The 27,950-nt window shown below is 41.8% G+C and overlaps 2 protein-coding genes across 6 annotated transcripts in view; one reads left to right on the top strand and one right to left on the bottom strand.

The window, feature by feature from the left end:
* Positions 1–233: 233 nt before the first annotated feature.
* Positions 234–24,562, bottom strand: ZDHHC6 (zinc finger DHHC-type palmitoyltransferase 6). Of its 2 annotated transcripts, none has more exons than XM_036027293.1 (11): positions 24,227–24,553; positions 22,890–23,362; positions 12,018–12,109; positions 10,831–10,990; positions 8,824–8,985; positions 6,907–6,960; positions 4,310–4,477; positions 3,292–3,333; positions 1,909–2,054; positions 1,772–1,818; positions 234–566 (listed from the first exon to the last, which is right to left on the bottom strand). In XM_036027293.1, exons 2-11 carry the CDS (start codon positions 23,154–23,156, stop codon positions 463–465), a joined length of 1,242 nt encoding a protein of 413 aa, XP_035883186.1. In that variant the 5' UTR covers positions 23,157–23,362; positions 24,227–24,553; the 3' UTR covers positions 234–462. The 2 variants fall into 2 exon arrangements, with proteins under 2 accessions (XP_035883186.1, XP_028367849.1); XM_028512048.2 differs by having other exon boundaries at positions 236–566; positions 24,283–24,562.
* Positions 24,563–24,598: 36 nt separating this feature from the next.
* Positions 24,599–27,950, top strand: part of VTI1A (vesicle transport through interaction with t-SNAREs 1A) — a 343,226-nt gene continuing 339,874 nt past the window's right edge. For all 4 annotated transcript variants that reach the window (XM_028512938.2, XM_028512939.2, XM_036027294.1 and 1 more), the window contains exon 1: positions 24,599–25,034. In XM_028512938.2, the coding sequence (XP_028368739.1) occupies positions 24,941–25,034 (94 nt within the window). In that variant the 5' untranslated portion in view covers positions 24,599–24,940. The remainder of the gene's footprint in view (positions 25,035–27,950) is intronic.

Genomic DNA, 27,950 nt, shown 5'->3' on the forward strand with positions numbered 1-27,950 from the left:
ATCAGCATTATTAAAAGACAGGTAACAAAATCTGATCTCATATTGAATCTGACAAATTAGGTGCTACAGTATCTAGATTACATACGAAACATCTACCGACGGGGGAAGTGGACAGAAGCATCACATGCAGATGCTCCTGGAGGAGGGGTCTACGCCTGCAGGTGAGGCCCATAGGGGCAGCGCGTAAAAAGTCCTACAGCGAACGCAGCCGACTTACTCGGGTGAAGTGTCTCTCCCTTCGCGGGGAGAGGGAGGCGGTGAGGGGGGGCAGAGATTCAAAGGCATATGCAGAATGGCTTCTCCATTCCAAATGGTCATAAAAATACTTAGATCATGGCACTAGGGCACCTTTGAGGAAAAGAACACCTTAACCAGAGTGGCCTCATTGCATAATTCTTTAGTGATGTGTACAATTTTCAAGTAACGGAGCGGACTGAAAGGAGAACTGTGTTTTGGGAGCGGCTATCTATTTTTCTTCTCGCCCTCTGGGGCTTGCTCTGTCTCGGCATCGCAGGGACACTTCTCCACGCAGTTTCTCGGGAACCAGCCTCTCATCCTTGATACACCTGCGGGAGGAGATGAGACTGATGAGAAACCGTCAGATACACCCGTAAGTCCTGTTCTTCCTATTTTAGTCAGACTGACTTCCCCCCCGCTCTTTACCACCTTTTATAAGCACAGTTTGGGGGGGGGGGAATAAGGTTTTTAACTACTAACAATCTAGAAAATAGGTATTTCCCCAATTCCATTATGTGGAAAAGGGGCTAATGTGGTTTAGAACAGCCCGAAGTGGAGCCGAAGGGAGCCTCTCAGAACGGGTGTTCGCTTACCCGTGTGTGATCGTGAGGGTGTTTTTCCCCTACCGCCACACCCCATCCACTCCAGGGAACAGTCTACCTGTAGCCTTTGTGAGCTTCCTTTACACACTTTTTCTAACAGGTAACAAACAACCTTTAGCAAGGCTGCCTAAGCATCATTTGGGGTTAATTTATGATCAACTGAGTGTTTCTAAGCAAGCATCCTAGATTAGTCTTCACTTGAAAAAGGAACAACTCTAGTGTGTGCATGTGGATTCGTTGATGTTAACAAATACGCCGCTCTGGTGCAGGATGTGGGGAGAAAGGCTATGTATGTGGGGGCAGGGGGAGCTGAGCTACATGGGGATTCTCTGTATTTTCCACTCAATTTGGCTGCGAACCTAAAACTGCTATAAAAAATAAAGCCTATTAACAGCCCCCGCCCAAAACAATGGAAGATAACCTGTTAGTTGTTATGGTAACTTAGCAGGAAGGTGCACTCAAGGGGAGCACGTGGCGCAGGGGTTGAGCGCACAGGTGCCGCGGCCAGACTGCTGGGGGGGGGGGGGGGGGGGGGGCGGGGGGGCGGGTCCTGGCCCTACCTGTTCTTAGTGCCGCCTTGGGAAAGAGGCTGGGCCTCTGCTTCAGTCCCCTCCCCAGTAAGACGTGAACGCCAATACTGATACCTACTGCAGGGGGCTGATGGGGACTTCAGTGCAACGTGGGAAATACTGGTACGAGCGCCTGGCACATAGCTAGGCATGAGCTCCAGGGTCTGCCATCATTAGAGACCTGACAGATACAATGCTATGGAGAACTATACAAGGAGCTTCTTTTAGTTGCTTAATGATGTGCTCCTCTCTTTGGCTCCCCTAATGTGTGTGATATGAGACTGTTTACCAAAGTTATTCTTGAAAGGTTGGGAATTACTGTCAGTGTCTTACCCGTTAAACACCCCCTTCCATTTTTCATACCTTCTGTAAAGGAATCGTCAAGAATTTTGTCTCCATACAACCAGTACCTGAAATACATAAAAGAGTACAATTATTTCTGTTAGGCCAGGTGCCGACTTTGTCACCGAGGGAGAAAGCCAGCACTCACTGCCACTCACCGCAGCCCTCTGGTGGCCAGAACGAACTCCCCTCTGCGCAGCCGCACTCGAGGCTCTTCAGTGCAGGGGCTCGTGCAGAAGGTTCTGAGCCCTTTATTCAGAGGACAGCAGGCACCGCTGTAATCTTCTACCACTTTATACCGCACCTGTCATCGGCAATCAGAAGAGCAACTTACGGGGTGGGCTGGGTGGGAACAAAGGGCAGAAAACTACTGGAACAACAATTAAACAAAAAAGAAACCTCAATTTACTATGGCAGGAGGTCATATTACTGAACTTTGCAGATTAGCAAGTAATGGACCAAACATTCAGAAACAGTTTTTCCTAATTGTTGGTTGTTGGAACAGTATATATTATTATATTTAGCAATCCTAATTAAGTGTAATAAAATTAAGGTGATCTCTCTTGTGAAGCAGATTTTTATTATACACTTATTAAGTTAATAAACATATGAATTTTCTGAAAAGAAAAAAAGAACAATTTAACATTTCTCCATTACCTGCATTTATGTTTGAATTCTTTTTAAAAATATTTTATCTATTTTTTAGAGAGGGGGAAGGGAGGGAGAAAGAGAGGGAGAGAAACATCAATGTGTGAGAGAAACACTCAGTTGCCTCTCACATGGCCCCAACTGTGAACCTGGCCTGCAGCCCAGACATGAGCCCTGACTGGGAATCGAACCGATGGCCTTTCAGTGCAGAGGCTGGCGCTCAATGCACTGAGCCACACCAGCCAAGGCTAAGTTTGAATATTAATTGTTAAAGGCAGACCCAAAATAGCAGGTGCCAAGTCTTTCCCTCCCAGTTTGCTAGCTAAGCAATTCCCTTATAGGAGGCAACTGATGTTTCTAGTTCTCGACGCTCTTCTTACCCTTCATCACAAGCACAGAGCTAAGAAGTAAATTCCAGAGCAGCGCTGTCCAACAGAACTTTCCAAAACAACGGCGATGTTCTCTATTTGCAGTGTCCAGCGTGGCAGGCCCTCACCACACGTGGCTACTGAGCACTGCTAATGTGGCTAGTGAAACCAACGAACTGAATTTTTTACTTCATTTTAATTAATTTAATAGCCACATGTGGCTAGTGGCCATCAGATTGTACAGTACAATTATAAAGACAGGCTTCATGCTAACAAGATATACAGAGTAAAATTGTTTTTCTGTTGGCAATATACATTGACTAAATTCCCTCCAACCCTGCAGTCCAAACTACTTAAATGAAAACAAAAGTGAGTTGCATTCGATGCCAATAAATGTTTTCTGGAATATTGTTTAATAAAAGCCAACTGTTGGCTTCTACCCAAAGGCAATTTTAAAAACTATTTAGAATTGTAGAGCCTGACAAAAGAAAAAAAAATAGTACCATTGCTTAAAGAATTACTTACACTTCTCACTCTTTTATCTGCTTTTTGTTTCAGCTGTTCTATCTGGAAGATAAAAAAGAAGTCTCTTAGCTCAATGTTTATATCAGAGTGACATGCACCACCAACTCCCAATTGTCCAGGGTTTCAAACTGCTGACAATGTAAAGGCTACATGTTTTTTTTTTTTTTTCCTTTTTAGCCTGAAAAGAAGGCCCTATGACTAAGAACAGGGGCTGAAGTAGGGCTCTCTTCTCAGTGTTCCCTGGCTAATCTCCTCCTTTGCGTGTACTGAGAGAGCGCTCCCCGTGGCTCTCCGCCCTCCTGGAGCTTCCGGGCCGGACCTACAGTGAAGACGGCACAGAGTTCATGGGCTCGTTACAGACATGGGAGGAAGCAAGCAAAACTCATCAACAAAGAGTCTCAGCTGAAAGTCATCACTGTGACTCACTTTTCTCTACTTATTCATAGATGGATTTTGGGAAATAAAATATATAGTCTCGGTCCTAGAATCTTGTCAAGTAAAGTTAAAGATATAGGGTACGAGAATTAAATGAAAATATGAGACCTCATGTGCTAGCACACAGGGTTACATGATGAAGTGCCAGATCCAGAGGGGTCTACAGTGCAGACGCTGGACTAGGGAAGAGGCTGGACTGGAACTGGTCTTCATAGAGTCTAATAGAGAGATCAGAGGAGACAGGAAAAACAGTGGGGGCGGAGTCAGGGGCAGGAATGTGTAAGCTGTTCACTGCATAGTCTCGGCTGATTGGAAAAGATGATTCCTGGTTGGAAGTAGCTGGAAGGTAGTTTTTGGCCAGATTTTATAAAACTGAGTTAAAGAATCAGGACTTTATCACACAGGTATGGAGAGTTGAGGAGAGATTTAAATAAATGGAGAGACATGATACAAACAGTGCTTGGGTTAGTAACTTTGAAAAAAGCTTTTAGGATTTGACTATGAAGCATCATCTGAGTTCAGGGAGAGCTAAGGGGAAGAAGGCGCGGCTCAGAGGAAAGGCGATGGGAACGAAGACACTCACTGTTAAGCTGTACTGGTGACAGCCTTCTCTGGTCGGCCACTCCAGCCCGTCTCCTTCCGGGACCCCTGACCAGGTGAACACCTGTTTAAAGTTCTTCCACCGACTTCCCATGTCATAAGGAAAAACAAAGACTTCATCTAGTTGGTAATATTGAATGCGATCTTTAGCCTGTGGGTAACAAAGATGTAAGATGGCAGGTGCCTTAAATGGCTTGTAGCGATACAGTACCGAGAACATTTACTCCTCAAATTTGTACCATTCTCCAAAATGCTTCCTCCTGTTGTGATGTCAGGGTACACAGAAGAGCTAAACAAAACCTCACAACGTTGGAAGAACCTGACATGCAACACCAGCCTCACACGAGAACATACAAAAAACGTGTGACAGGGCTTATTTGGGAATGAGCATTCAAAAATGCAGATTGTAACAGTTAGTAACTTTATTCCACATATAAAAATTTCTCAGTGCTCCTGTTGTTCAGCAGAGAAAAGAATCCAGGTGTAAAGAAGAGAAGCTGACAAACAGATTCAAGAGGCAGCGAGGGTTTATTCACAAGGAAGGATTTTGTGGGCGACACTAGAATGCAGTGACAGCTGTGGGAACGGCCAGGAAATGTGTAATGGGGGAGTCATCATTTTATGAAAATTATTATTTTTTAAGCCAGCAGGCCACGTGCAGATCTCCTGTTTTTTATACCATTACACATGCATATATACTTACTTATATTTGCATTTGTATGTACATTTTATGCATATACATAAATATTCTAGTTGTATAAATTATATGCTAAGCATTTAAATTGTTAGCTTTAACTTAAGGACATACTGGCTTAGAATCTTAAGTTTCACTGACACCTAGTGGTATAAAGATACATCTTTTTTTAAAGATTTTATTTATTTATTTTTAGGGAGGGAAGGGGGGGAGAGAGAGAGAGAGAGAGAGAAAGAGAGAAGAGAGAGAGAGAAACATCAATGTGCAGTTGCTGGGGGTTATGGCCTGCAACCCAGAAATGTACCTTGGCTGGGAATCGAACCTGGGACACTTTGGTTCCCAGCCCGCGCTCAATCCGCTGAGCTACACCAGCCAGGGCTAAGATACATTATTTATTCCTATAATAAGTCAACAAATGCAGTGGAAATTTGTTGTATAAATTTTAGTGTCTGGTAATTTTGATAAATTTTCTAAAACTTAATACAATCATTTATTTGAATATTTTACTCAGCAACAAAGAACCAGTTTTAAAATAATTCTTAGACTTAGCATGGCACTTTACAAAGAGACTTGGTCACCAGCAAAATAATTGTTACTCTAATGTTAATAATATTATGCTAACTATAAATGATACTTTGAAATATTTTATTATCAAGGCACAGTATTTTAAGGAAAAGCTTCTTGTAGTTACTTAAAAATTGATACTGATGTTAATTCAACTAGAAAATTATCAACCCGTAAAATACATGAATTTACTGAATTGTGTAAAGACATCCCCATCCAGAGAGAAAAGGGTAATTTCTTTTCCCTATTTATGAGTAAAAGCTTCAGAGTCTTCAAAATGGATGAGTCTCAGAGAACAGAGACTTAGGCTATTAGCAAAGAAAAAGTGGTAAGGACGAGAGCAGCTTACAGAAACGACCTGGGCACGGTCTCTGCCTAAGTGAAGCACTCTGGGGGGGGCGGTGGCTCTGTCTATGCCACACCTCTGTTAAAAGGTGACAGAGGTGTGTGATAGGAGCTGTGTGATGGGCAAAGCAACAGAAGTACTTAACCTTGTTCAGGGAGAGTCCAGGACGGTTCCTTGGAAGGAATGAAACCTAAAGTAAGTCCTGAGGAACAAGAATACAGGCAAAGAAGCTGGGGGGGTGGGGGGGGAGGAGTGTTCTAGCCAGAGGGCACGTGTGGAAAGAAACAGAAGATGTACCAACAATGAGCTACTCATTGGAATTAGCTGGTTTAGAGAGTGAGATGGGGTGGGAAATGCCATTGAAGAAGCAGATAAGGGAAGAGGTGAAAGGTTTTACTATGTATAAGTGAAGGATCTTATAATTAAACCTGTACATCAATGGTTCTCAAAGCAAGCTCTGCACACTCTTTTGGGCCTCCAAGACCTTTCCTGGGGTTCAACAATGACAAACAACTTTTGTCACAACACTAAGATGCTATGTGCTGTTTTCATTGTGTTGTCATTTGCACTGGTGGGTGACGTTGCTGGCACCTTAAGCAGGAATCAGGACAGCGACACTGGCCTCTATCAGTGGCTATTACAGTCTTCACCATGACATACTCTCAGTTCAGAACAAAGCAACCCTCCACCCCCGGAAAAACAGCTTTTTCAGAGAATGTCTTTCACGAACCAATAACAATTATTACTATTTTTATTAAATCTCAACATTCAAGTAGATAGCCTTTTAATATTCTGTGTAATATTAAGCCAGGGATAAATAAAAATGTCTCCTATTTTTATCTTTTATGTGGCATACAAATGACTTAAGGAAGCTATTTGGTAGCCAACCTTTCACTTCCAGGCATTTATTAGTTAATCTGGTCTGTGAGTTACCCAGTCCTTTATGAATATTGAGGAAAACAAGTATTAAATTTACCTTTTCTTCAATCCATGATTCAATAGAAGTTTGGTTTCTGAGAATTATTTTCATCTGAAAATTAAATAACAGACAACGAAATTTTCTGATGGAACTTTGGTTCATTTAGGATTACTCTTTGCACTAACCCCATGAGAGCGCGCTAATTGCTCCGCCCCACAGATGGCGCTGCCAGGACGATACAGCTTGAGCGACACAGTGTGAGGTGCATCCGACTCTAGAGTCCTTGTTGGTAACCACTGTGCTGTGCAGCACCTCTGCATAAAATAACCACGTAAACCCACAAGCAAACCCAAATCTATTACTGTAATAAAAATTCATGTTTTAAGGATCATCTTCTGAGTGAGGTTTTCAGAGTATTAATAAAACATTGATATAATCCATTCAATCAGTACGTAAGTGTATTTTGCTATTAAAATCGCATCACTACTTTAATTAACTTTAAATATATGATTAATCTATTTATTACAAATAACTGACTCATTTCAGTCAACCTAGATATTTTGCTTGCCTTAACAACTGAAATATATTCAGTCCAAATTCTATTTGATTTCCTACATATAACTAATCCATTTATGGAGGTTTTTACACCACAGAATTTTAGTTTATTTCTAATATGATCTAATAATTACAGGCATTGGAAAAAATAATCAAAGAATTTGATCCCAGGCTAGTAGAAAGCATGAAGTATAATCAAAGCCAGATTATTTCATTTTTAAGATTTTATTGATTTACTTTTAGAGAGGGGGAAGGGAGGGAGAAAGAGGGAGAGAAACATCAATGTACAAGAGATACATCAACTGGTTGCCTCTTGCATGCCACAGCTGGGGACCCAGCCTGAAACCCAGGCATGTGCCCTGACTGGGAACTGAACCAGTGATCTTTGGGTTCACAGGCTGGTGCTCAATCTGCTGAACCACACGAGCCAGGGCATAACCGGATTATCTTAAACTAAGAGCTGAAGATGGCTGGGCAGTGCATAAGGGCTGCCCAGCCAGCATTTCTAATTCTACAGCAAGTCTGCACTTCCTTGAAGTCGGGCTGTGTCTTCGCAGAGACAGCGTGGCATAGTCAGAACAACCCTGGACAGAGTCCTCATCCTATTCCAAGGGCCGTGTGCAATACCTGGCCCATGGTGGGCCTTCAATTAATGAATAAATGTATTAAATGAGAGACGTAAGTAAAAAAACTGTTTTGTAACCCCATCTGGGTCATATCTTCCTTCTCTGTGTCCTCATAGCACTGTGTACAAAAACCTATGACAGACACACGACCATGATTAGTTAACTGGCAACTAATTCTGAGTCCCTAGGGGTAGAACCTGCTTCATTTTCATTATTGAAGCCTCAAAATTAGCAGAGTAATTCATCACAGAGTAGGCACCAAATAACACCTACATCATACAGTTATAAATGAGATAGAATGAGCTAACATATGTAAAGTGCCTAAAACAGTGTCTTGCACATAAGAACTGTCTGATAAATGTTGGCTATAGTATTATGATACTGATTAAATATATGCTATTATAAAATAACAACAGTAATTCTGTTTACTGAATATACGAGTGAATCATCTTAGGTGGTAAGTCACTTAAAACTTTCGGTGACTCAATTATTCATCTGTAAAGAAGAGAAAATAACACTCCTCTTCAACCTCTTTTGGGGCCGATGTGAAGATCAGCAGGCTCTAAATGTGAGAAGGGCTTTCTCAGCTATAAAGGGCTATAGAACTCCAAGGTAACCTTTTGAAAATCCAAGCAGTTACCTAGAAATTCTGGCAAAGCCACTCTAAAATTATCTGACCAGTACCTAAGATTACATTACTTACCTAAATGAAGAAACAGTAATACCCACTTCTCATTACAAGCCACCCCCCATAACTTGACAGCTTTTAGCTAGAAGGAACTGGGGAACTTACCTGGATAAAAAACAACATCCCGACGGCGATGGTGGTTCCTAAGGCTAATCCCAAGGCAAACAAGGTGGCAGCAAACGCAGCTAATCCAAACGGAATAACTGGAGGAGGGTCTCTCCGGGCTGCACTCATATCAATCTTGACCGTGTTCCACCCAAAGGAAAGCTATAAGCAATAGCACACGCTTGAGAGACTTGGTTGTCTTAAGAGGCTAGGCTCTACTGTGACAATTAAACCAACCTGACTGAAAAGATCAACACACGGGAACTAGAAAATCTGGCCAAAGCAAACATAGCTGTTTCTAATTAACACCGTGGTTTGCACTCATGCTGATAACGCACTACAGCATTCTTATTTATTCTCCAATGTTACTTTTTTGTTATTGCTAACGTTTAGTGAATCCTCAGAAGGTATTAGGCATACCCCACAAACATTGATATGAATTTTAACATCAATCTAAGTTAACTAATTTAGACACTAAGTTGTAAGTGTCTCCCTCTCCTCCCTGCTTCTCTATTTAACTAATCATTTTTTTTATTGTTATCCTATTACAGTTGTCCCAGCTTTTTCCCTTTTGCCCTCCTCCGCTCACACCAACACCCTGCTCCCACGGTCAGGTACCACACTGTAAAGCTTCTGCACGCTGAAGAGACCATCAGCAAAACGAAAAGGGAACCAACTGTATGGGAGAACATATTTGCCAATGACACACCAGACAAGGGTACGATCTCCAAAATATGTAAAGAACTCACACAACTCAACACCAGGAAGACAATGCAATCCAATTAAAAAATGGGTAAAGGATCTGAATAAACACCTTTCCAAGGGGGACATGCAGAGGGCCCATAGACATATGAAAAGATGCTGAACATCACCAGCCATAAGAGAGATGCAAATTAAAACCTCAATGCTTTTCTATATTTACAGTAATTTTCTAGAGCAACAAATACAGCCTAGGACTCAGTTTCTTCCCTTATGTTCCACAACCAGTGGTTAAAAACTGGCAAAACACAGCCTGGCCAGATAACTCAGCTGGTTAGAGCATCGCCCTGATATATCAAGGTTGCAGGTTCTATCCCCGGTCAGGGCACATATGAGAAGCAACCAATGAATGCATAAGTGGAACAACAAAGTGATGTTTCTCTCTTTCTCTCACTCTCAAATCAATAAAAAATATTTTTTAAGTCCTTATATGAAAAAAAAACAACAACAAAAAACTGGCAAAAGGCATGCCAAATGTAGCCTGCAGGTGTTTATTGCCTGGCCTGCAAAATTTTAAAATATTGAGTTAGGTGCCAACATTTAAAATTCAGGAGATTTCACATTTAAAAAAAATCAGGTTTTTAAATCAAAAAACTGGAAGATCTAGCATCACTGGTCTGGATTCCCAAACCTGAAAAAACTGGCCGAGGTCAAATATGGGCTGTCCTCTGTAAGTTGAAGGGCATGTGCTCTCCAGAGTGCCACAGTCCTACGGGGACTGTGCCCCTCGTTCACCCTGAACCTTGCCTCACGACTACCTGCCCGTAAGGACTCAATGTGCCGCAGGGGGCTTTAGGACCGTGCCTGCTCCAGGAGCCACCTTCCAGGGCACTGGGATTAGAAATCAAGAAGAGAAGTACAAGTTGTGCCCTGAACTGGATGGAAGAGGAAAGTCCTCGTGTTGCCTGTTTCTTGTTGCTCTTCTTTTCTTCCCCTCTAATTATTCTTACCATAGCTACCAAGTTTGAAATTTGATAAATTATCAATTTATTAATTATTAATAAAATAATAAATAATTATCAATTCAATTGAAGCTAGCAAGGTGAGTATCTGGAGCAAAATAATCTTTCTTCATTTAAAAAAATAAGTTTTAATGCTTTTTAAAAAGAAACCCATGTAGAGGTAAAGCAAAGTTCTATTTCCCCACTTAAAGTCACTGAAAGCATCTCTCCAAAAGGGACTTCATAAATAATCCTGATTAACTACCACTGAATCTGGCATGAATGGTTTTATAACATTTTCACCTACCCGGTTATAAAGCTGTGTGTACATGGTCATAACAAAAATGAAGGCAGCATGGATGCAGCCCAAGGGTGCCAGAAGCAGGAACAGCGTGAACGAAGCGTGGTTTTGGTAACCGCAGCAGTTGTTGATCCACGGACAGTGATGGTCCATCTTCATCACACACCTGGCGAGAAGTGTTTACATAAGCCATGAGGCAGGAAATCCTGTCTGCTTTAAATAACTTTGGTCTTCAGAAGACCAAGCAAATAGGAATCCAGCATGTTCATGAGTCATAGAGGAATTTTATTACATGGAACAGAAAGAAAAATCTTTTGAGTTTTTAAACAACTCTGAGCAGTGACATCTTGTAAATTCTAAATAGGGCAAGAAAGGGTGGGCTTTGTAACAGCTTCTGAGGAAAAGATGCCCACCCCTTGTGAGTCTTTTTTAAGTCAGGAGGCCCACTGAGAGGTTCATTATAAGGAAATGAGCCTGGTTCCTTCCTGGTTTTCCTCTGGCTCTGAAGTGCAGTGACTGAAGTGGAGAACAATAGAGACTCAACAAAATCACTTATAAATCTCCACTGGAGTTGATGGGACCTTGAAGACGCTTGCAACTCCCTTCTTTCCTGTCCTCATCTGTTAGATGTGGAAGCTCTGAGCTAAGCAGTGGATACAGCGGTCCATTTCTAAAGGTTCTAGCTGATTTCACATTTTTTACAGCGAGTCAGTTTTCTTCCCATTATTTTTTTTTATGCTAAACACCGCAATACTAGGTACCTGGCTTCATTTATTAGATTAGAATAAAGTGTAACTGTGTTAGTGAACTACATAATGGAAAAAGCAGCTCTCCTCTGTAACCAGACTCAGAACGGCCCTAAAGCTCGTCAAGATGACAGTCAACCAGCACCGCTAATCGTGACCCATGGAAACAACTTAAAGGCACAACCTTCTACCATGCTGTTGGCAGGGCAAGAAGCAAAGTCATTCTGCATTTTTCTAAAAAATTCTTTTCACATGTAACAAAAGAGATGTGTTTATTATCGGAATTGATACTTTAAGAATAAAATGGAGATTATGGACACAAGTATTCTGGCCACATTTTTTTTTACAAAGGAGCCACCTACTTTATAAAAGTAGGACCATTGTGGCAGAAAGAACAAAAGACCACTCATCAAGTTGATCAGCCCCCAATGGATCGCAAAGACGCACCTGTTACACTTTCGGCAGTGATGTGACCGGGGTGCCTTGTATGCCTGGCAGACTTGACAATACTGGAGGTACATGCAATCCTGAGAATTCTCCTTGGCCACAAAATACAAACAAAAAAATACATCAGATAACCAATCCTAAGTAATAACAAACCTGATGAATAAATGCTTTTTATGATTTAATTTTCTTTTATGGGAGATGGGGGAGGGATGGAATTTTAACTTGCACTTCCAGTCCTTTCATCTGAGATAAAATAATTTTAAGTAAAAAATCTGTGGTAACAGCAGCACTCTCCCAATTACCAGAAATCATTCTTAATTTCTCTTCCCTATGCTCCATCCTAATCCATTGTCACTGAGTACAGTTAGCTCTACTTATCCAAAATCTTCGTAGAGTGGAAGTTCAGAAAAAGGCTGGCTGACAACTTGGCTGGTATTTAGAGTAGGGACTCAAACATCAGGGTGGATACTCTTAATAACACTGCTATAGCATGACTTTGATTCTGTCAGAGCTCTGCCTGAAAACCTCTAACTCCCTAGAGTCTAACCAATTCTCATTTATTTGAGGCTTCCATATCTGCATTTGTTTCCACCTTATCTGCACTATATAATCTGTGCACTCCACACTCCCACCGTTCTCTCAACCTGAAAAGCCTCTTCCCATCTCCCTTGGAAACTCCCACTCCTCCCGTAGGTCCCTAGCTGCAAATGATCAGTTCCTTCTAACTTCACCAGCACTCACCACATTCTACTCCATAGTTACCTGCAAAAGTGCCTCTGTTTCTCTCCTCAGTTACTAGGTTTTTCATAATATGAACTGGGTCTTACCCATTTCTTTACTCACTTCAAATAGTACACTAGTACTTCTCCAATACTAAAAAAAATCTAAGAATCATTCTGGGGGGTTTATTAAATGTAGATTCTGACTCAGTAGGTCTGAAGTGGAGCTCAAGATTTTGCATTTCTTTTTTAAATTTTTTTTAAATTTTAATTGTTGTTCAAGTACAGTTTTCTGTCTTTTATTCCCATTCCAGCCCATCCCCCCAATGCTCCCTACCTCCCTCCCATTTTCACACCTGCTAATTTTTGTCCATGTGTCCTTTATTCTTGTTCCTGTAAACCCTTCCCATTCTCCCCTGAAATTCCCTTCCCTCTCCCCTCTGGTCACTGTCAGCCTATTCTCTATTTCAGTGTCTTTGGTTATATTTTGCTTGTTTTGTTGTTTAGGTTCCTGTTAAAGGTGAGATCATATGGTATTTGCTTTTCACCACTTGGCTTATTTCGCTCAGCATAATGCTCTCCAGTTCCATCCATGCTGTCGCAAAGGGTACGAGCTCCTTTCTTTCTGGGCATAAAATTCCATTGTGTAAATGTATCCTAGCTTTTTGATCCATTCATTTACTGATGGGCACCTAGGTTGTTTCCAACACTTGGCTATTGTAAATTGTGCTGCTATGAACATTGGGGTGCATAGGTTCTTTTGGATTGGTGTTTCAGGGTTCTTAGGATATAATCCTAGAAGTGGAGTTGCTGGGTCAAAAGGCAGATCCATATTTAGTTTTCTTAGAAAATTCCACACTGTTTTCCATAGTGGTTGTACCAGTCTGTAATCCCACCAACAGTGCACTAGGGTCCCCTCTTCTCTACAACTTCTCCAATACTGTTGTTTGTTGCTTTGTTTATGATGGCCATTCTGACTGGTATAAAGTGGTATCTCATTGTGGTTTTAATTTGCATCTCTCTGATAGGTAGCAGTATTGAGCATCTTTTCATGTGCCTCTGTATGTCCTCCTTGGAGAAGTGTCTGTTGAAGTCCTTTGCCCATTTTTTAATTGGGTTGCTTGTCTTCTTAGAGTGGAGTCATGTAAGTTCTTTGTATATTTTGGAGATTAAACCCTTGTCTGAGGTATCATTGGCAAATATGTTTTCCCATACCATTGGTTCCCTTTTTATTTTAATACTGTTTTCTTTAGTCATGCAGAAGCTTTTAATTTTGATGAGGTCCCATTTGTTTATTCTTTCCTTTATGTCCCTTGCTCTAGGGGACATATCAGTGAAAATAGTGCTACATGGAATATCTGAGATTTTCCTGCCTATGTTCGCCTCTAGGACTTGAATGGTGTCATGGCTTATATTTAAATCTTTTATCTGTAGGGGACCGGTTTGTTTAGTCTGGCAAATGTGACTCAGCTCTGTATGGAAAACCTACAGAAGTGAAGTGGTGGGCAGGAGCCAGACCTTCAAACCAAATTTTTCCATGGGAATCAGGCCTAGAAAATGCATACTGACTGTTATGGCTTGCTCTTGCTAAAACTCCATCACCCTGGTCTAAAACAACAAATGCGTATTGTCTGTCTATCTTCAAGGTAATTTCCAAAGCCTGTGTGAATTTTCCCAAGGATAGAGCTAATCACCTCACCACCATTCCCTTCTGCATGTTATTTTTCATTTCCTTGATTGTACCTAGTATGTTGACAACAATATTCTATGTAATAGATAACAAATCTTTCTCTGATGTAAGACCCGAGAAAAACAATAAAAGCCCGTCTAGGCAAGGGTCGGGGCGCTCATCTCTGGAGGGAGTGGCCGAGGCATTCATAGGCTCTCTCCCCTTGAGAGACTAGCCATGCCACCCCCTTTTTCTCCACAGGATTGCTGTCTCCTGTGCATTTATTTTCTCTTTCAGTCACAACAGGCCGACTCCACTGGCCAGAGTCTGCCACAGTTATCCACCTTGAATTTATTTTTGTGTATGGTGTAAGTTGGTGCTCGAGCTTCATTTTTTTACACGTAACTGTCCAGTCTTCCCAACACCATTTGTTGAAGAGGCTGTTTTTACTCCATTATATGTTGCTGCGTCCTTTGTCAAATATTAATTGATCATAGAAACTTGGGTTTACTTCTGGGCTCTGTTTCATTCCACTGGTCCGTGTGCCAGTACCAGGCTGTTCTCATTACAGTGGCCTTGTAATAGAGTTTGGTATCAGGTATTGTAATCCCTCCTCCTTTGCTCTTCTTTCTCAAAATTGCAGCAACTACCTGGGGTCATTTATGGTTCCATATAAGTTTTTTAAGTGTTTGTTGTATGTCTGTGAAATATGCCATTGGTACTTTAATAGGTATTGCATTAAATGTGTAAATTGCTTTGGGTAGTATGGACATGTTGATGATGTTAATTCTTCTGATTCAGGAACAGGGTGTATGTTTCCATTTGTTTGTGTCTTCCTTGATTTCTTTCTTCAGTGTTGTGTAGTTTTCTGCATACGGGTCTTTTACCCCCTTGGTTAGGTTTATTCCTGGGTATTTTATTTTTCTTTCTGCTATATCGAATGGGATTTTTTTCTGCTTCTGCTGTTTCATTGTTGGTGTACAAAAATGCCTTTGATATTTGGATATTGACTTTGTATCCCGCCGTTTTGTCAAATTCATTTATTAGGTTGAGCAGTTTTTTGGTGGAGTCTATAGGATTTTCTATGTATACTATTATGTCATCTGCAAACAATGACAGTTTTGTTTCCTCCTTTCCGATTCAGATACCTTTTATTTCCTTTTCTTGTCTGATCACTGTGGCTAAAACTTCCAATACTATATTGAATAGAAGTAGTGAAAGTGGACAACCTTGTCTTGTTCCTGATCTTAGTGGAAACTATTTCAGTTTTTGCCCATTGAGTATGATATTGGCTGTAGGTCTCTCACATATGGCCTTTATTATGTTCAGGAATGCTCCCTCTAATCCCACTTTGCTGAGTGTTTTTATCATAAATGGGTGCTGTACCTTATCAAATGCTTTTTCTGCATCTATTGACATGAACATGTGGTTTTTGTCTTCGCTTTTGTTTATGTGATCTATTAAATTTACTGATTTGCAAATATTGAACAATCCTAGCATCCCTGGGATGAGTCCCACTTGGTCATAGTGCATGATCTTTTTAATGTACTGTTGGATGTGGTTTGCCAATATTTTGTTGAGGAGTTTAGCGTCTATGTTCATCAGCAATATTGGCCTGAAGTTTCCTTTGTTGTGTCTATCTGGTTTTGGGATTAGGATGATGTTGGCTTCATAAAAAGAGTTTGGGAGTCTTCCATCATTTTGGATTTTTCAGAATAGTCTGTGAAGGATAGGGGTTAGCTCTTCCTTAAATGCTTTGTAGAATTCTCCTGTGAAACCATCTGGTCCAGAGCTTTTGTGTATTGGGAGTTTTTTGATTACTGCTTCAATTTCATCTGCTGTTATTGGTCTGTTCAGGTTTTCTGCTTCTTCTTCATTGAGTTTTGGAAGACTATATTTTTCTAGAAATTTTTCCATTTCACCTAGGTTTTCAAATTTCTTGGCATACAGTTCTTCATATTTTCTTGCAATCCTTTTTATTTCTGTGGTATCAGTTGTAATCTCTCCTCTTTCATTTCTGATTGTGTTTATTTGGGTCTTCTCTCTTTTTTTCTTGATGAGACTGCTTAAAGGCTTGCTGATTTTGTTTATCTTTTCGAAGAACCAGCTCCTGGATTGTTAGAATTGTGCTTTTAGTCTCTATGTCATTTAATTCTGCTCTGATCTTGGTTATTTCCTTCCTTCTACTTGCTCTGGGCTGTCTTTGTTGTTGTTCCTCAAGTTCTTGTAAGCATAGGGTTAGGTTGTTTGTTTGAAATGTTTCTATCTTTTCTAGGTAGGCCTGTATTGCTATGAACTTCCTTCTCAGGACTGCCTTCATTGTGTCCCATAAGTTTTAGGTTGTTGTGAGTTCATTTTTGTTTGTTTCCAGAAACTTTTTTATTTCTTCCCTAATTTCATTCTTGACCCATTCATTGTTTAATAGCATGCTATTCAGTCTCCATGATTTTGAGTGTTTTGGTTTTTTTCCCTTGGGGTTGGTTTCTAGTTTCAGTCCTTTGTGGTCGGAGAAAACGCTTGGTATGATTTCAATTTTCTTGAATTTGTTGAGGCTTGTTTTGTGTCCTATCATGTGGTCTATCTTTGAAAATGTTCCATGTGCATCTGAAAAGAAAGTGTATTTAGCTTCTTTGGGATGAAGGACTCTATATATATCAGCTAAATCCATTTCATCTAGGGCATTGTTCAATGCCACAATATCTTTGTTGATACTATGTTTGGAAGATCTGTCCATTTTTGACAGTGGGGTGTTAAAATCCCCTATCATAATTGTGTTGCTGTCAATATCTTTCTTGAAGTTCTCTAATATTTTCTTTATCTATTTGGGTGCTCCTATGTTGGGTGCATATATATTTACAATATTTATGTCTTCTTGGTGGATTCTCCCCTTGAGTATTATGAAATGACCTTCTGGGTCTCTCTTTATGGTCCTTTTTTGCAAGTCTATCTTGTCTGATATGAGTATTGCTACCCCAGCTTTTTTTCCTGTCTGTTTGCTAGGAAAATTTGTTTCCAGCTCTTCACTTTCAGTCTGTGTAGGTCTTTTGTCCTGAGGTGGGTCTCTTGTAGGCAGCATATGTGTGGGTCATACTTTCTTATCCATTCAGCTATTCTGTCTTTTGATTGGAGCATTTAATCCATTTACATTTAAGGTAATTATTGATAGGTACTTATTCATTGTCTTTTATGTAGGTGTGTTTCTCTCTCTCTCCCTTCCCTCCCTTCCTTAAAACAGTCCTTTTAGAATCTCTTGCAGAGCTGGTTTGGTCGAGGTGTATTCTTTTAGACTTCTTTTGTCTGGGAAGCTTCTTATTTGGCCTTCTGTCTTGATCGAGAGCCTTGCTGGATATAGTAGCCTTGGTTGCAGCCCTCTGGTTCTCATTACCTGGAGTATTTCTTGCCATTCTCTTCTGGCTTGAAGTGTTTCCATTGAGAAGTCAGCTGTTAGCCTTATTGGGGCTCCCTTGTATGTTACTTCCTTTTTCTCCCTTGCTGCCTTTAAGATTCTTTGTCTTGAAATTTTGTCATTTTAATTATGATGTGCCTTGGGGTGGTTCTCTTTGGGTTCCTCTTGATTGGGACTCTCTGTGTTTCCTGGATTTGTCTGACTTTTTCTCTCATCAAATTAGGGAAGTTCTCCTTCATTACTTGTTCAACTAGGTTTTCAATCCCTTGCTTTTCTTCTTCTCCTTCTGGTATCCCTATTATACGGATATTATTACGTTTCATATTGTCTTGCATTTCTCTTAATCCCTCTTCATTCTTTCTGAGCCTCTTTTCCTTTTCTTGCTCTTTCTGGATGCTGTTTTCTACTTTGTCCTCCAGTTTGCTAATCTGATCTTCTGCTTCATCAAGCCTGCTTTTCATTCCTTCTACTGTGTTCTTCAGTTCAGAAATTGTATTCTTCATTTCCTCTTGACCTTTGTTGAGAGTTTCTATTTCCTTTTTCATGTTTATATAGTTTGCAGTGAGATTGATGTAGTTTCCCTCTAATTTCTGAAAGCTCATTGTGAGTTCATTGAACTTCCTGGTAATCATTGTTTTGAACTCACTATCTGATAGTTGAGTTGCCTCTATTTCATTTAGCATTTTTCCTGAGGCTTCCTCATTTCCCTTCAATTGGGGGTTGTTTCTTTGTTTTCTCATTGTTCGTGGGTTTCTTCTTTTTTCTTCTTGTTTGTTAATTTGTTCTGTTCTAATTCCCTTTAATTATGGTGTGAACTTCTGTGGTAGAATATTTGTGAGATTCAGTGGTGCAATCTCCTTCGTGTATCCTGGTGCTCACAGCTTCCCCTATTCTTTTTTGTGATCAGTTGGAGGAGTAAGGCAAAATGGTTTAAAACAGCAAGACAGTATACTATGATATTTACTATAGCAGCCAGTAGAGAAGAGATGGGTTATCCTTTGGCTCCTTATAGTGTTAACCGTGATCCTCCACCCCACCATCCATGTTTTAGAAAGGATGGAAAGAAGGTAAGACTCTTATTGGGGACGAGAGGATTGTTAGTTGGATCTAGAAAGCTGTGAGGCTGTGGGAGGTCAGATTCTAAGGTAGGATTGGACTAAAGATTAGTATATAGGAGTCGTGAGTAAAAGAATAGAGACAACCCCCACAATAGTATAGTTCAGAAAATTGCAAAGTGGGCTGAGATCAGGTAGGGGTATTGAGAAGCAATTACAATTATATAGACTAGGTCTTACTAGTAGTAATAGTAAAGTGACAGTCTTGTGGCAGAATCGATGAAGTCTAGATAACAAGAATAAAGAGTATAGAACCTTGAGAGGTATATTAAAGGAACACAGATGAAGGATCGTAACTTATCAACACCTTGTGACTGAGATACCAGGGGGAACCTATCAACTGACAGTATAACCAGCCAAGCAAAGAAAATTATACAGAAAGAAAAAGAATACCAAAATATTATTAAAATAGAAAATGTCGGAAGAGTGAGAAAAAGATAATACAAATTTACAGTAACTTGCAAGAATAAAAAAAAAAAGGAAAGAAAAGCAAAAGATGTAGTGCAGGAGAGATAAATTTGGAGTGGAAAGAATAATATTAGGATGAATGGAAGAGAGACATAAGGGATTGCGAGATAAAAATAATAAGAATTGAAATATAAAATGTCACATATAACACAAGATAAAATCAATTAACCAACAACAGCCAGAGAAACCAAACAAAACCACAACCAAACAAAAACAAAAAACAAAAAACAAAAACGAAACAAACAAAAAAAAACCAAAAAAAGAAAAGGGAAAAAACAAAACAAACAAAAAAACAAAAAACCACACAAAAGAAACAAACAAAAAAACCTCTTGTTGGTTTCTAACTGGCCAGACCAGTTTTTCTGATCTTACTGGCTTCAGCTGGCTGAGGGACCATTGAAATGCTTCTCTCTCTCCTAGCCAGACCTCAGCTGGTGTTTCAGGTAGCCTGGGCGCTCCCGAACACACTGGCTCTTTGGATCTCACTCCCACATTCTTCCGGACTCCGGGGTCCTGCAGGTTTCCAGCTCTATGCTCTCAGAAGGCACCCGTGACATTTTGGGATTCACTGCGCCCTCCCTGGGGATCATAAAAGGGAGCGCCCCTCCCCCAAACTTTTGAGATTTGGGGTCTAGGATTGCCCTAAGCGTCTCGCCAAGACCCTTCCGGGATCAAAGCACGAGAGAGTCAGCCATCCTGATGGCACTCGCCAAGCTGTTTCCAGCTCTGTTCCCCGCCAAACCACACTCCGGCCAGGAGTTGGCATCTTTCCCGGCTCCCCCAGTTGGGCTGGCTGGAAATCTCTGAGCCACCACTGTAGGAATGCACCAAGTGCCATGTCCCTCCCGGGATCGCAGCGCGCGAATCAGGTCTCCCTATGGGGCGCGAGCGGAGCGCGGCCGGGCCCTGTACCCTCCACCGATCTGCACTTCTACCCGGCTAGGGGCGCAGGCGCCCTTTCAGGCTCCCCCTGGTCTTGTTGGCTAGAGTCCCTCACTCCTCCCAGGTCTCTGGGCGGGCGATCTTAGTCCCTGGGCGATTTTTTCCCCCGTCCAACTGGCCAATCTGTTCCTTTTAGCAACACGTTGTCCCCTGGAGTTGCTCACCCCTCGTATTCGGGGGAGGAAGCAGCGACTTCCCTCTCCCGGGCGTCCTGGGGCAGGACCCGGAGCACCGGGCGGGCCTGGGGTCTGCACACCCCTAGACCCCGCGCTGATCCCTGGGCCCCCTTTGTCCTGTAGCCATGTAGCCATCTCCTTACCGTCTGGTTTTCCGGCGAGTGCAATAATATTTGATGTCCTGCTTTCAAAAATGATTCGGTAACCTGGCCCACTTGCTCTGTTTCTCCACCGATCCGCGAGTTTCCCCCCTTTTCACAGAAGCCGAGAAAAACGCTGCCTAGAGTAAAGCCGCCATCTTCCCTCCTCTAGATTAATATTCTTAAAGAGATATGAAATAAACCACCCGAGATTTAAATGGTCAATGATTACAATACACTTAGTATGTAGCAAGGCAAAAAAGTAATCTGTGTGATATTACTGGTGAAGATAAAGCAAAAACTAAATTATCAGATTATTATTAGAATTCATTCTGGACTTCCGGCAAGATGGAGGAATAGGTGGACGCACCGTACTTCCTCCTACAACCAAGATTAGAAAACCAATAATTTACAACAATAATTTACTATCAGAATAACACCCAGATCCGGCAGAGGATTTATCTGAATGGAAGTCAGGCAGCCAAGAAGTTGAAGTAGACGTATTCATCCGGACTGGTAGGAGAAGACCAGCCCGGCGGGCGCGGGGCTGGCTCGGGTTGGCGGCGCGCGGAGGTCGGGGGAAGGTTTGGCGCGAAATCGGCGCAAAAGCCATCCGGCGCACAAGAAGGCAGCGGTGATCCCTGAGTACGCAAGCTGCAGCTGGCAGACCCAGAGGGGCAGCGATTGTGGACCAGGGCAGAACTCGCGGCCCGGAAGCCCAGACAAGGGTCTGAGTCCAGGGGAACGGAACTACCGCCATTGTTTTCTCCCGCCCCCACATATAACGTCATAATCTAGCGACGGGGGCGCCCAGCCCCGGTGAACACCTAAGGCTCCGCCCCCCACCGTAACAAGAGCAACCAGACCGGAAAAAAAAAGGAGAGACGGGGAAAAAAAAAAAATGTTTTCAACAGAGCAGATCAGTCCCCCAGGACTCATCCTTTTGAGTGACCAAGAATTAGCCAATCTATCAGATGCGCAGTTCAAAACACTGGTGATCAGAAAGCTCACGGAACTGGTTGATTTTGGACGAAATTTAGATGAAAGAATGCAGATTACCATAAAACAGATGCAGGAAGACACGCGGAGGAGAGCCAATAGTGAAAGGAAGGATTATGAGTCTCAAAACAATACAGTGGACCAGAAGGAAGATAGAATCAACCAAGCAGGAAAGCATGATGAAATAAGAATTCAAAAAATTGAGGAAAAGATTAAGAGCATCCAAGACACCTTTAAACGTTCCAATATCCGAATTATAGGGGTACCAGAATCAGAAGGGGAAAAGCAACAGATTGAGCACATATTTGAACAAATAATAAAGGAGAACTTCCCCAATCTGGCAAAGGGAACAGTCTTCCAAGAAATCCAAGAAGCTCAGAGAGCCCCAAAGAAGTTGGACCCAAGAAGAAACACACCAAGGCACATCATAATTACATTAGCCAAGGTAAAAACGAAGGAGAGAATCCTAGAAGCAGCAAGAGATAAGGGGACAGTCACCTACAAAGGAGTTCCCATCAGACTGTCAGCTGATTTCTCCAAAGAGACCTTACAGGCAAGGAGGGGCTGGAAAGAAATATTCCAAGTCATGAAAGACAAGGACCTACATCCCAGATTGCTCTATCCAGCAAAGCTCTCATTTAGAATGGAAGGGCAGATAAAGTGCTTCTCAGATAAGGTCAAGTTAAAAGAGTTCATCATCACCAAGCCCTTATTTTATGAAATGCTAAAGGGACTTATCTAAGAAAAGAAGATAAAGAAAAGACATGTATAGTAAAAGGACAGCAAACTCACAAATATTAACAACCACACCTAAAGCAAAACCAAAGCAACTAAGTAAACAATTAGAACAGGAACAGAACCACAGAAATGGAGGGCACATGGAGGGTTAGCAGCAGGGGGGTGGGAGGAGGAGAGAGGGGGAAAAGGTATAGAGAATAAGTAGCATAGAATGTACATTGAAAATAGAAAGGGGGAGGGCAAGAATAGTACGGGAAATGTAGAAACTAAAGAATTCATAAGTATGACACATGGACATGAACTAAAGGGGGAAATGTGGGTGGGAGGGGGGTACAGGGTGGAGGGGAGAGAAGGGGGGAAATGGGACAACTGTAATAGCATAATCAATAAAATATATATATAAAAAAAATAAATAAAAATAAATAATGATTTGTGTAACAAAGACAAAAAAAAAAAAAAAAAAAAAAAGAATTCATTCTTTAAAGGAATCTTTTTCTTACCGGTTTCCATCCCAGGGGGACAAAGCCAGGACCAACAAACATAGCGTTGAAGTAATTATAAAGAATCATGACAGTCCAGTTTATCAACATGATGAAATTCACGCTTCCTCCAGTTGTATGTAAAGGCCAATACCACAACACAGAGTCAATCATGGCCATCATAGAGCATATTGCTATAACACCAAGGGCTATAATGGGACCCCAATGACATAGTCTCTTTAATTCTTGGAGGTTTTCAAACTTGATAACTGAGCAAGATGAGCCCATTTTGGTAAGGAAGAATGTCTTCCTATCTTTAAAGAATTATAGACTTCCTTTTTCTGTGCACACATTTCCATGCGCTACAAGTCCACGTGCGTTCCTGAGCTGTCATGTCTTCTGTGCGATGTTAATGCGGACTATACCACTTTCACCATTACATACTCAGAGCTCTCTGAGCTATGAGAATCCAGTGTCTTGGTCCGAAACTCAATCTAAAGAAAACAAAATGAAGAAGATCAGTAAAAAAAAAATTATTACGTAGTAAAGTCCAATAACCACTTAAACAAAAGCATCTCACAAGTGCACTACCATGGGATGAATAACTTGTCAAACGCCAAAAAAAAAACCCCACATTATTTTTATCTTACTCAAAATAGGGTTCAGGTCTAAATGGCATGTAATGCCACAGTCTGGGGGCTGTGACTGTCCAACGTTTAGCCAATGGTTTGAGGAAACAAAGAATATTAGAGCTGGGAAACAGCACTTTAGAGTTGATCTAACCCAGCTTCATAGAAATTGGTGTGGAGAGGCTACATGATTAAGGTCAAACCTAACAGCTAAACCAAGTCGTTCAACTCTGTTTACGGACTTCTAAACTACCGCGTACTGAGTCTTGAATTAAGTCAGCTACGAGCCAGACATGGTCTACATTATTTGCCTGCAGTTGCCCCCCAAACCCCAAAAGAAAGGCCAAAGGAAAAGAAGCAAGGGAGTTAATGCAAAGACAGGGTGCAAGGAAAGGGGAGCCAGAGGTGTGTGTGAAATCGCGCCTGGAGGCATATAGGAACAAAGAACATGGATGAGAGTATTTTAGAAAAAAAGAAGAGGAAGTGCCTTCTGCGAGCACAGGGAAGATTTGTAGACGGGTACTTATGATGGAACTGCAGGGAGTCAAGGAAAGAAGATCTGAGACACAAGGGTAATAACTTCCACGCAACAGATACCGCTGCCCTGTGCCTGTTTCCCGCCCGTGTCCTGAGACAGAGCTTTTAGAAATCCTCACTTAAGCAGGGGGGGGGGGGGGGGCATCCTTGTAAGCGTGGTTGGCCCCCGAGTACTGAAGATTCTGGTCTCACTCGGGTGGAGTGAAGACCACCAAAACCGTGGTGACGTCCCCTGCCTTGACTCCCACCTCAGTCTGGTCCTTGGTGCCCGCTCCTCGGCCATCGCATTTCCGGGGCGGCCTGGGCTCACCCGGAACAGCTTTTGTCCTTTTCGGGTAAGTCCATTATGGGTACCTCAGTTCACAGCAAGCAGAAAGCAAATCCTGTTTGCTAGAGGCTGGGTGCGGACGCGACTCGACTCGTCTACCTCTCAGCGAGCACTCTAGCCGCAGTTCCCCCGCGCGGGCTGGGTGCGCAGTCTCCGTGAGAGCCACTTCCGGGAGGTTCGCCGCAACAAACTTTCCACCGGAAGCTAGCTCGCGTGACGTGCAGCTTGGGGAGCTGGAGCCGCGTTCCAGAACGTGGAAGGGTTAAAAAAAAAAATCAGTCCTCCCCTACCTAAAAGACGGATATTTTTGGAGACTTTTGGGTGCACTAATTAACGTGCTTTTCCTTAGAGAATTTGTTAGTTTTGAAGTCTGATAGGAAAAAAGAAAGCGCACCAACCCCAATTCCGGGGGACCAAGATTGCGACGGACAACCAGGAAGCGGCCGGGCTGGGAGCTGTCCTGGGTTCTCCGCTCTGCTTTGGAGGGCGGTTCCGAATCCCTTCAACGCGTTCCCCTACTTGCTTGACCCCCTGCCCGGACCTAGGCTCCGGCCCGGGTCTGTCACTGCGGAGCCGCCATGTCGTCGGATTTCGAAGGCTACGAGCAGGACTTCGCGGTGCTCACTGCAGAGATCACGAGCAAAATTGCCAGGGTCCCTCGACTCCCACCGGGTAAGAGCCCTGCCCCAGCTGAGCCGGGGTGGCTCGCAGAGCCGGGAGGCTCGGGTGATGGAACGCCGTCTGAGCTAGTGTGTCTCTGAGGCGCGAGGCTGGAACGCAGTGGTGACGGGCCCTCCGGGAGGCATGGAACTTCACTTGGCTGAGGTTAAAGGGATAGCCCATGGTGGGTTGGGTGCAGTAAACAGACCCCTTCTGGGCTCCAGTCTGAACTCTGCCGCCTTGTTACTTGCATAATCTTGGGAATGTTTTTCTGAGTCTTAGTTTTGGCTTTTGGTTTTGCCTGTTTGTTTTCGTTTGTATAACAGGGAGATGTGAGACTGTTCAAAAAAGAATGAATGAAAGTACCTAGATTAAGGGTCTGACGTTGTTTTGTTAGTAATGACGTTATTATTACCCGAAGCAATTCAGGGTTAAGAGCCATGGTGCCTGAATTCAAATCCCAGCTTTGCTACTTAGAAGTTTTGACATTTAAGCAAGTTTCTTAACCTCTTTCAACTTTCTTTCTTGGTAAAATGGGGAGAATTGTAGGTCTCTCATAAGGCTGTTGTGAAGATTAAATTAACATGTAAAACCTTTCCTTGGTGTTAGCTGCTATTACCATTACTATTTTTCATACCCCAGCCCCATTTATTATTTCTCATTCTTATTCAAGGACTCCGTAACCCAATTTTATGTAAAACTTGGTACAGGATAATTTCTATCACTTAAAATTCCACAACTTCCTTCCAGAAGTGTATATATTTTTTGTTTTTGTGTTTTAGCATGTCTTTCTTTTATGCTAGACTAACTGTGTGAAAATGGAAGTCATGTCTGATTTCATTGACACTTATTTAGAAGGGACTCAGGTAAAAACGTTTAAGTAAATAAATGAATACATAAATGTGACTTTTTTTATTTTTATTTGTAAGACATTGTCTGGGGACTTATGTTTCTCTTAATACAAATTTAATTTGAGTAGTTATTTCTGAATAAGATTGTTACTTTTGGCTTCCTTGTGTTAGGGAAACCGAACAATCATTGGGATGCTAGACTTGGTCCTGCCTTAGCTCTCGGGTGTAAAGCGTAGGAAAGGGACTGCTCCTTGATCTGTGAACTGGTGGGCAACTTCACCGTCTCACCTTATTAGTCAGTCCTGATGCCAGCAGTGATTTCTCCTGGGCCCAGGTTGTCATTCCTCTTTCCCTTTTCCTGCCTTCCCCCAAACTTATGTGTTTATAAATAATATTTTCCTTTATTTCTTTGTTTTTCTTTCCCCACCTATTTTTCTATTAATAGGGATATTTCCTTGAAGCCAGGATCTCTGAACTTACACCCCACTCATCTCCTGAAGTCTCAGTTAGTTCTGGAGGAGGTGGATGATGTCTTAAAGAGGTTTATGAGTTCAAGTGAGGGGACAAGAGGAGAGAACCAAGGTAGCCTATTCCACCCAGCTCGGCTGCCTCAGAGATTTTTGTGGATAAAGTGGCTGATGGCCTCACCACTTCATGATACATCACCTCGCCTCTTCTCTTCAGTTCCGCTTTTCTGCACTGCTCAAGATCATCTTGATTTTTGTTGTCTTTGTTGTTGGAGACTACTTCCTTTGACTTCAGTCCCAGAGCCTCAGAATAACAGGATGTATGGTTTTAGTTGGAATTTTTGCTCCTTTTTACCTGTAATAGCTTTAGCAATAGGAACATGTTTGTTTGTTTGAGATCATTGCTTTTGTACTTGGAAGTTGTGTTGTAAAGTAACAAAGTCATCCCTAGGTTCAAAGTTGTAAAAACTGTTTCCAAGGAAACAGGTTGCGCCGCAGTTTATTTTTTTCTTGTCTTTATATTTTAATGTAACCATTCTTACCGCACAGAGGGAAACCTTGGAATTAAGTATTTAAAAAATAAAGCCCGACTCTCCTTGGCTATAGTGTAATGTGAGGCCCACACACAGCAGCTACAGTGACATCGAAAGGAGGCTGCACGGCTGGCGCTGGAAGAATGCCTCCTGACTTGAATTATTGAATACCAGTAATTGTTTAAAATGCAGTGGTTTCTCTCTTAGTAATTACTTATGCTTGCTCAATTTACAACATGTTTCTAATTGATATATAGAAAAAGATGAAAATATATCTACATAGTTATGACTTTCAGATATATGCCTGTGGACTAACAAAAATTTATGTAGCAAAAACAGTATGGTTAAAAGAAATGATCATCTCTTTCTCTGGGCATCTGTAGTGGTTGACCAAAGGAGATGAACTATGATTTACTTCAGTTAAGAAGGTTAAAAATTGGAACAAACTTTTTAGCCAAAGCACTTCATTCTCCAACATAGTAACTTATTTAAATTGAAGTAGAGCCCTGGCTGGTGTGGCTCAGTGGACTGAGTGCCAGCCTGCGAACTGAAGGGTCGCTGGATCGATTCCCAGTTAGGACACATGCCTGCGTGTGGGCCAGGTCCCCAGTAGGGGGCACTCAAGAGGCAGCCACACATCAATGTTTCCCTCTTTCTCCCTCCTTTCCTCTCTTTCTAAAAGTAAATAAATTAAATCTTTTAAAAAATTGAAGTAGAGTGAGTAGGATTAGTTATAGTTAACTTCACTCTCTGCTGTGCATGTACAATGTATTAAAGTGTTAATACACTGAGAATATAAAAGATTGAATATTTTAAAACTTTATTTTAGAAGAGAAATTTGATTGTCTTGTGGTATATTTTAAACAATAAAAAGACTTTGCTCTTAGACTATAGTGTTTCAATCTTGACTAATTTTAGAAATTGGACTAATGAGATGGATCTTCCCTTCTTAGGTGATACTCTGTCACAGTGTATTTGAAATTTGATTTTAATGATTAGTGTTCTGCGGTCATGTCAGGGAAATGGATGAGTGGAAACCATAACAAATACTAATTGTGGAGTTCCTTTTCCCCTGGG

The sequence above is a fragment of the Phyllostomus discolor genome, chromosome 5, assembly GCF_004126475.2.
Source record: "Phyllostomus discolor isolate MPI-MPIP mPhyDis1 chromosome 5, mPhyDis1.pri.v3, whole genome shotgun sequence".
NCBI classification, from domain to species: Eukaryota; Metazoa; Chordata; class Mammalia; order Chiroptera; family Phyllostomidae; genus Phyllostomus; species Phyllostomus discolor.

Excerpts from the sequence above, each read along its gene's own strand:
- ZDHHC6 (XM_036027293.1), bottom strand. The coding sequence starts at position 23,156 with ATGGGCTCATCTTGCTCAGTTATCAAGTTTGAAAACCTCCAAGAATTA. Across the intron at positions 10,991-12,017 it reads CACTGCCGAAAGTGTAACAG|GTGTGTGATGAAGATGGACC; the intron begins GTGCGTCTTTGC and ends ACTTCTCGCCAG. Across the intron at positions 567-1,771 it reads TGACGATTCCTTTACAGAAG|GTGTATCAAGGATGAGAGGC; the intron begins GTATGAAAAATG and ends CTCCTCCCGCAG.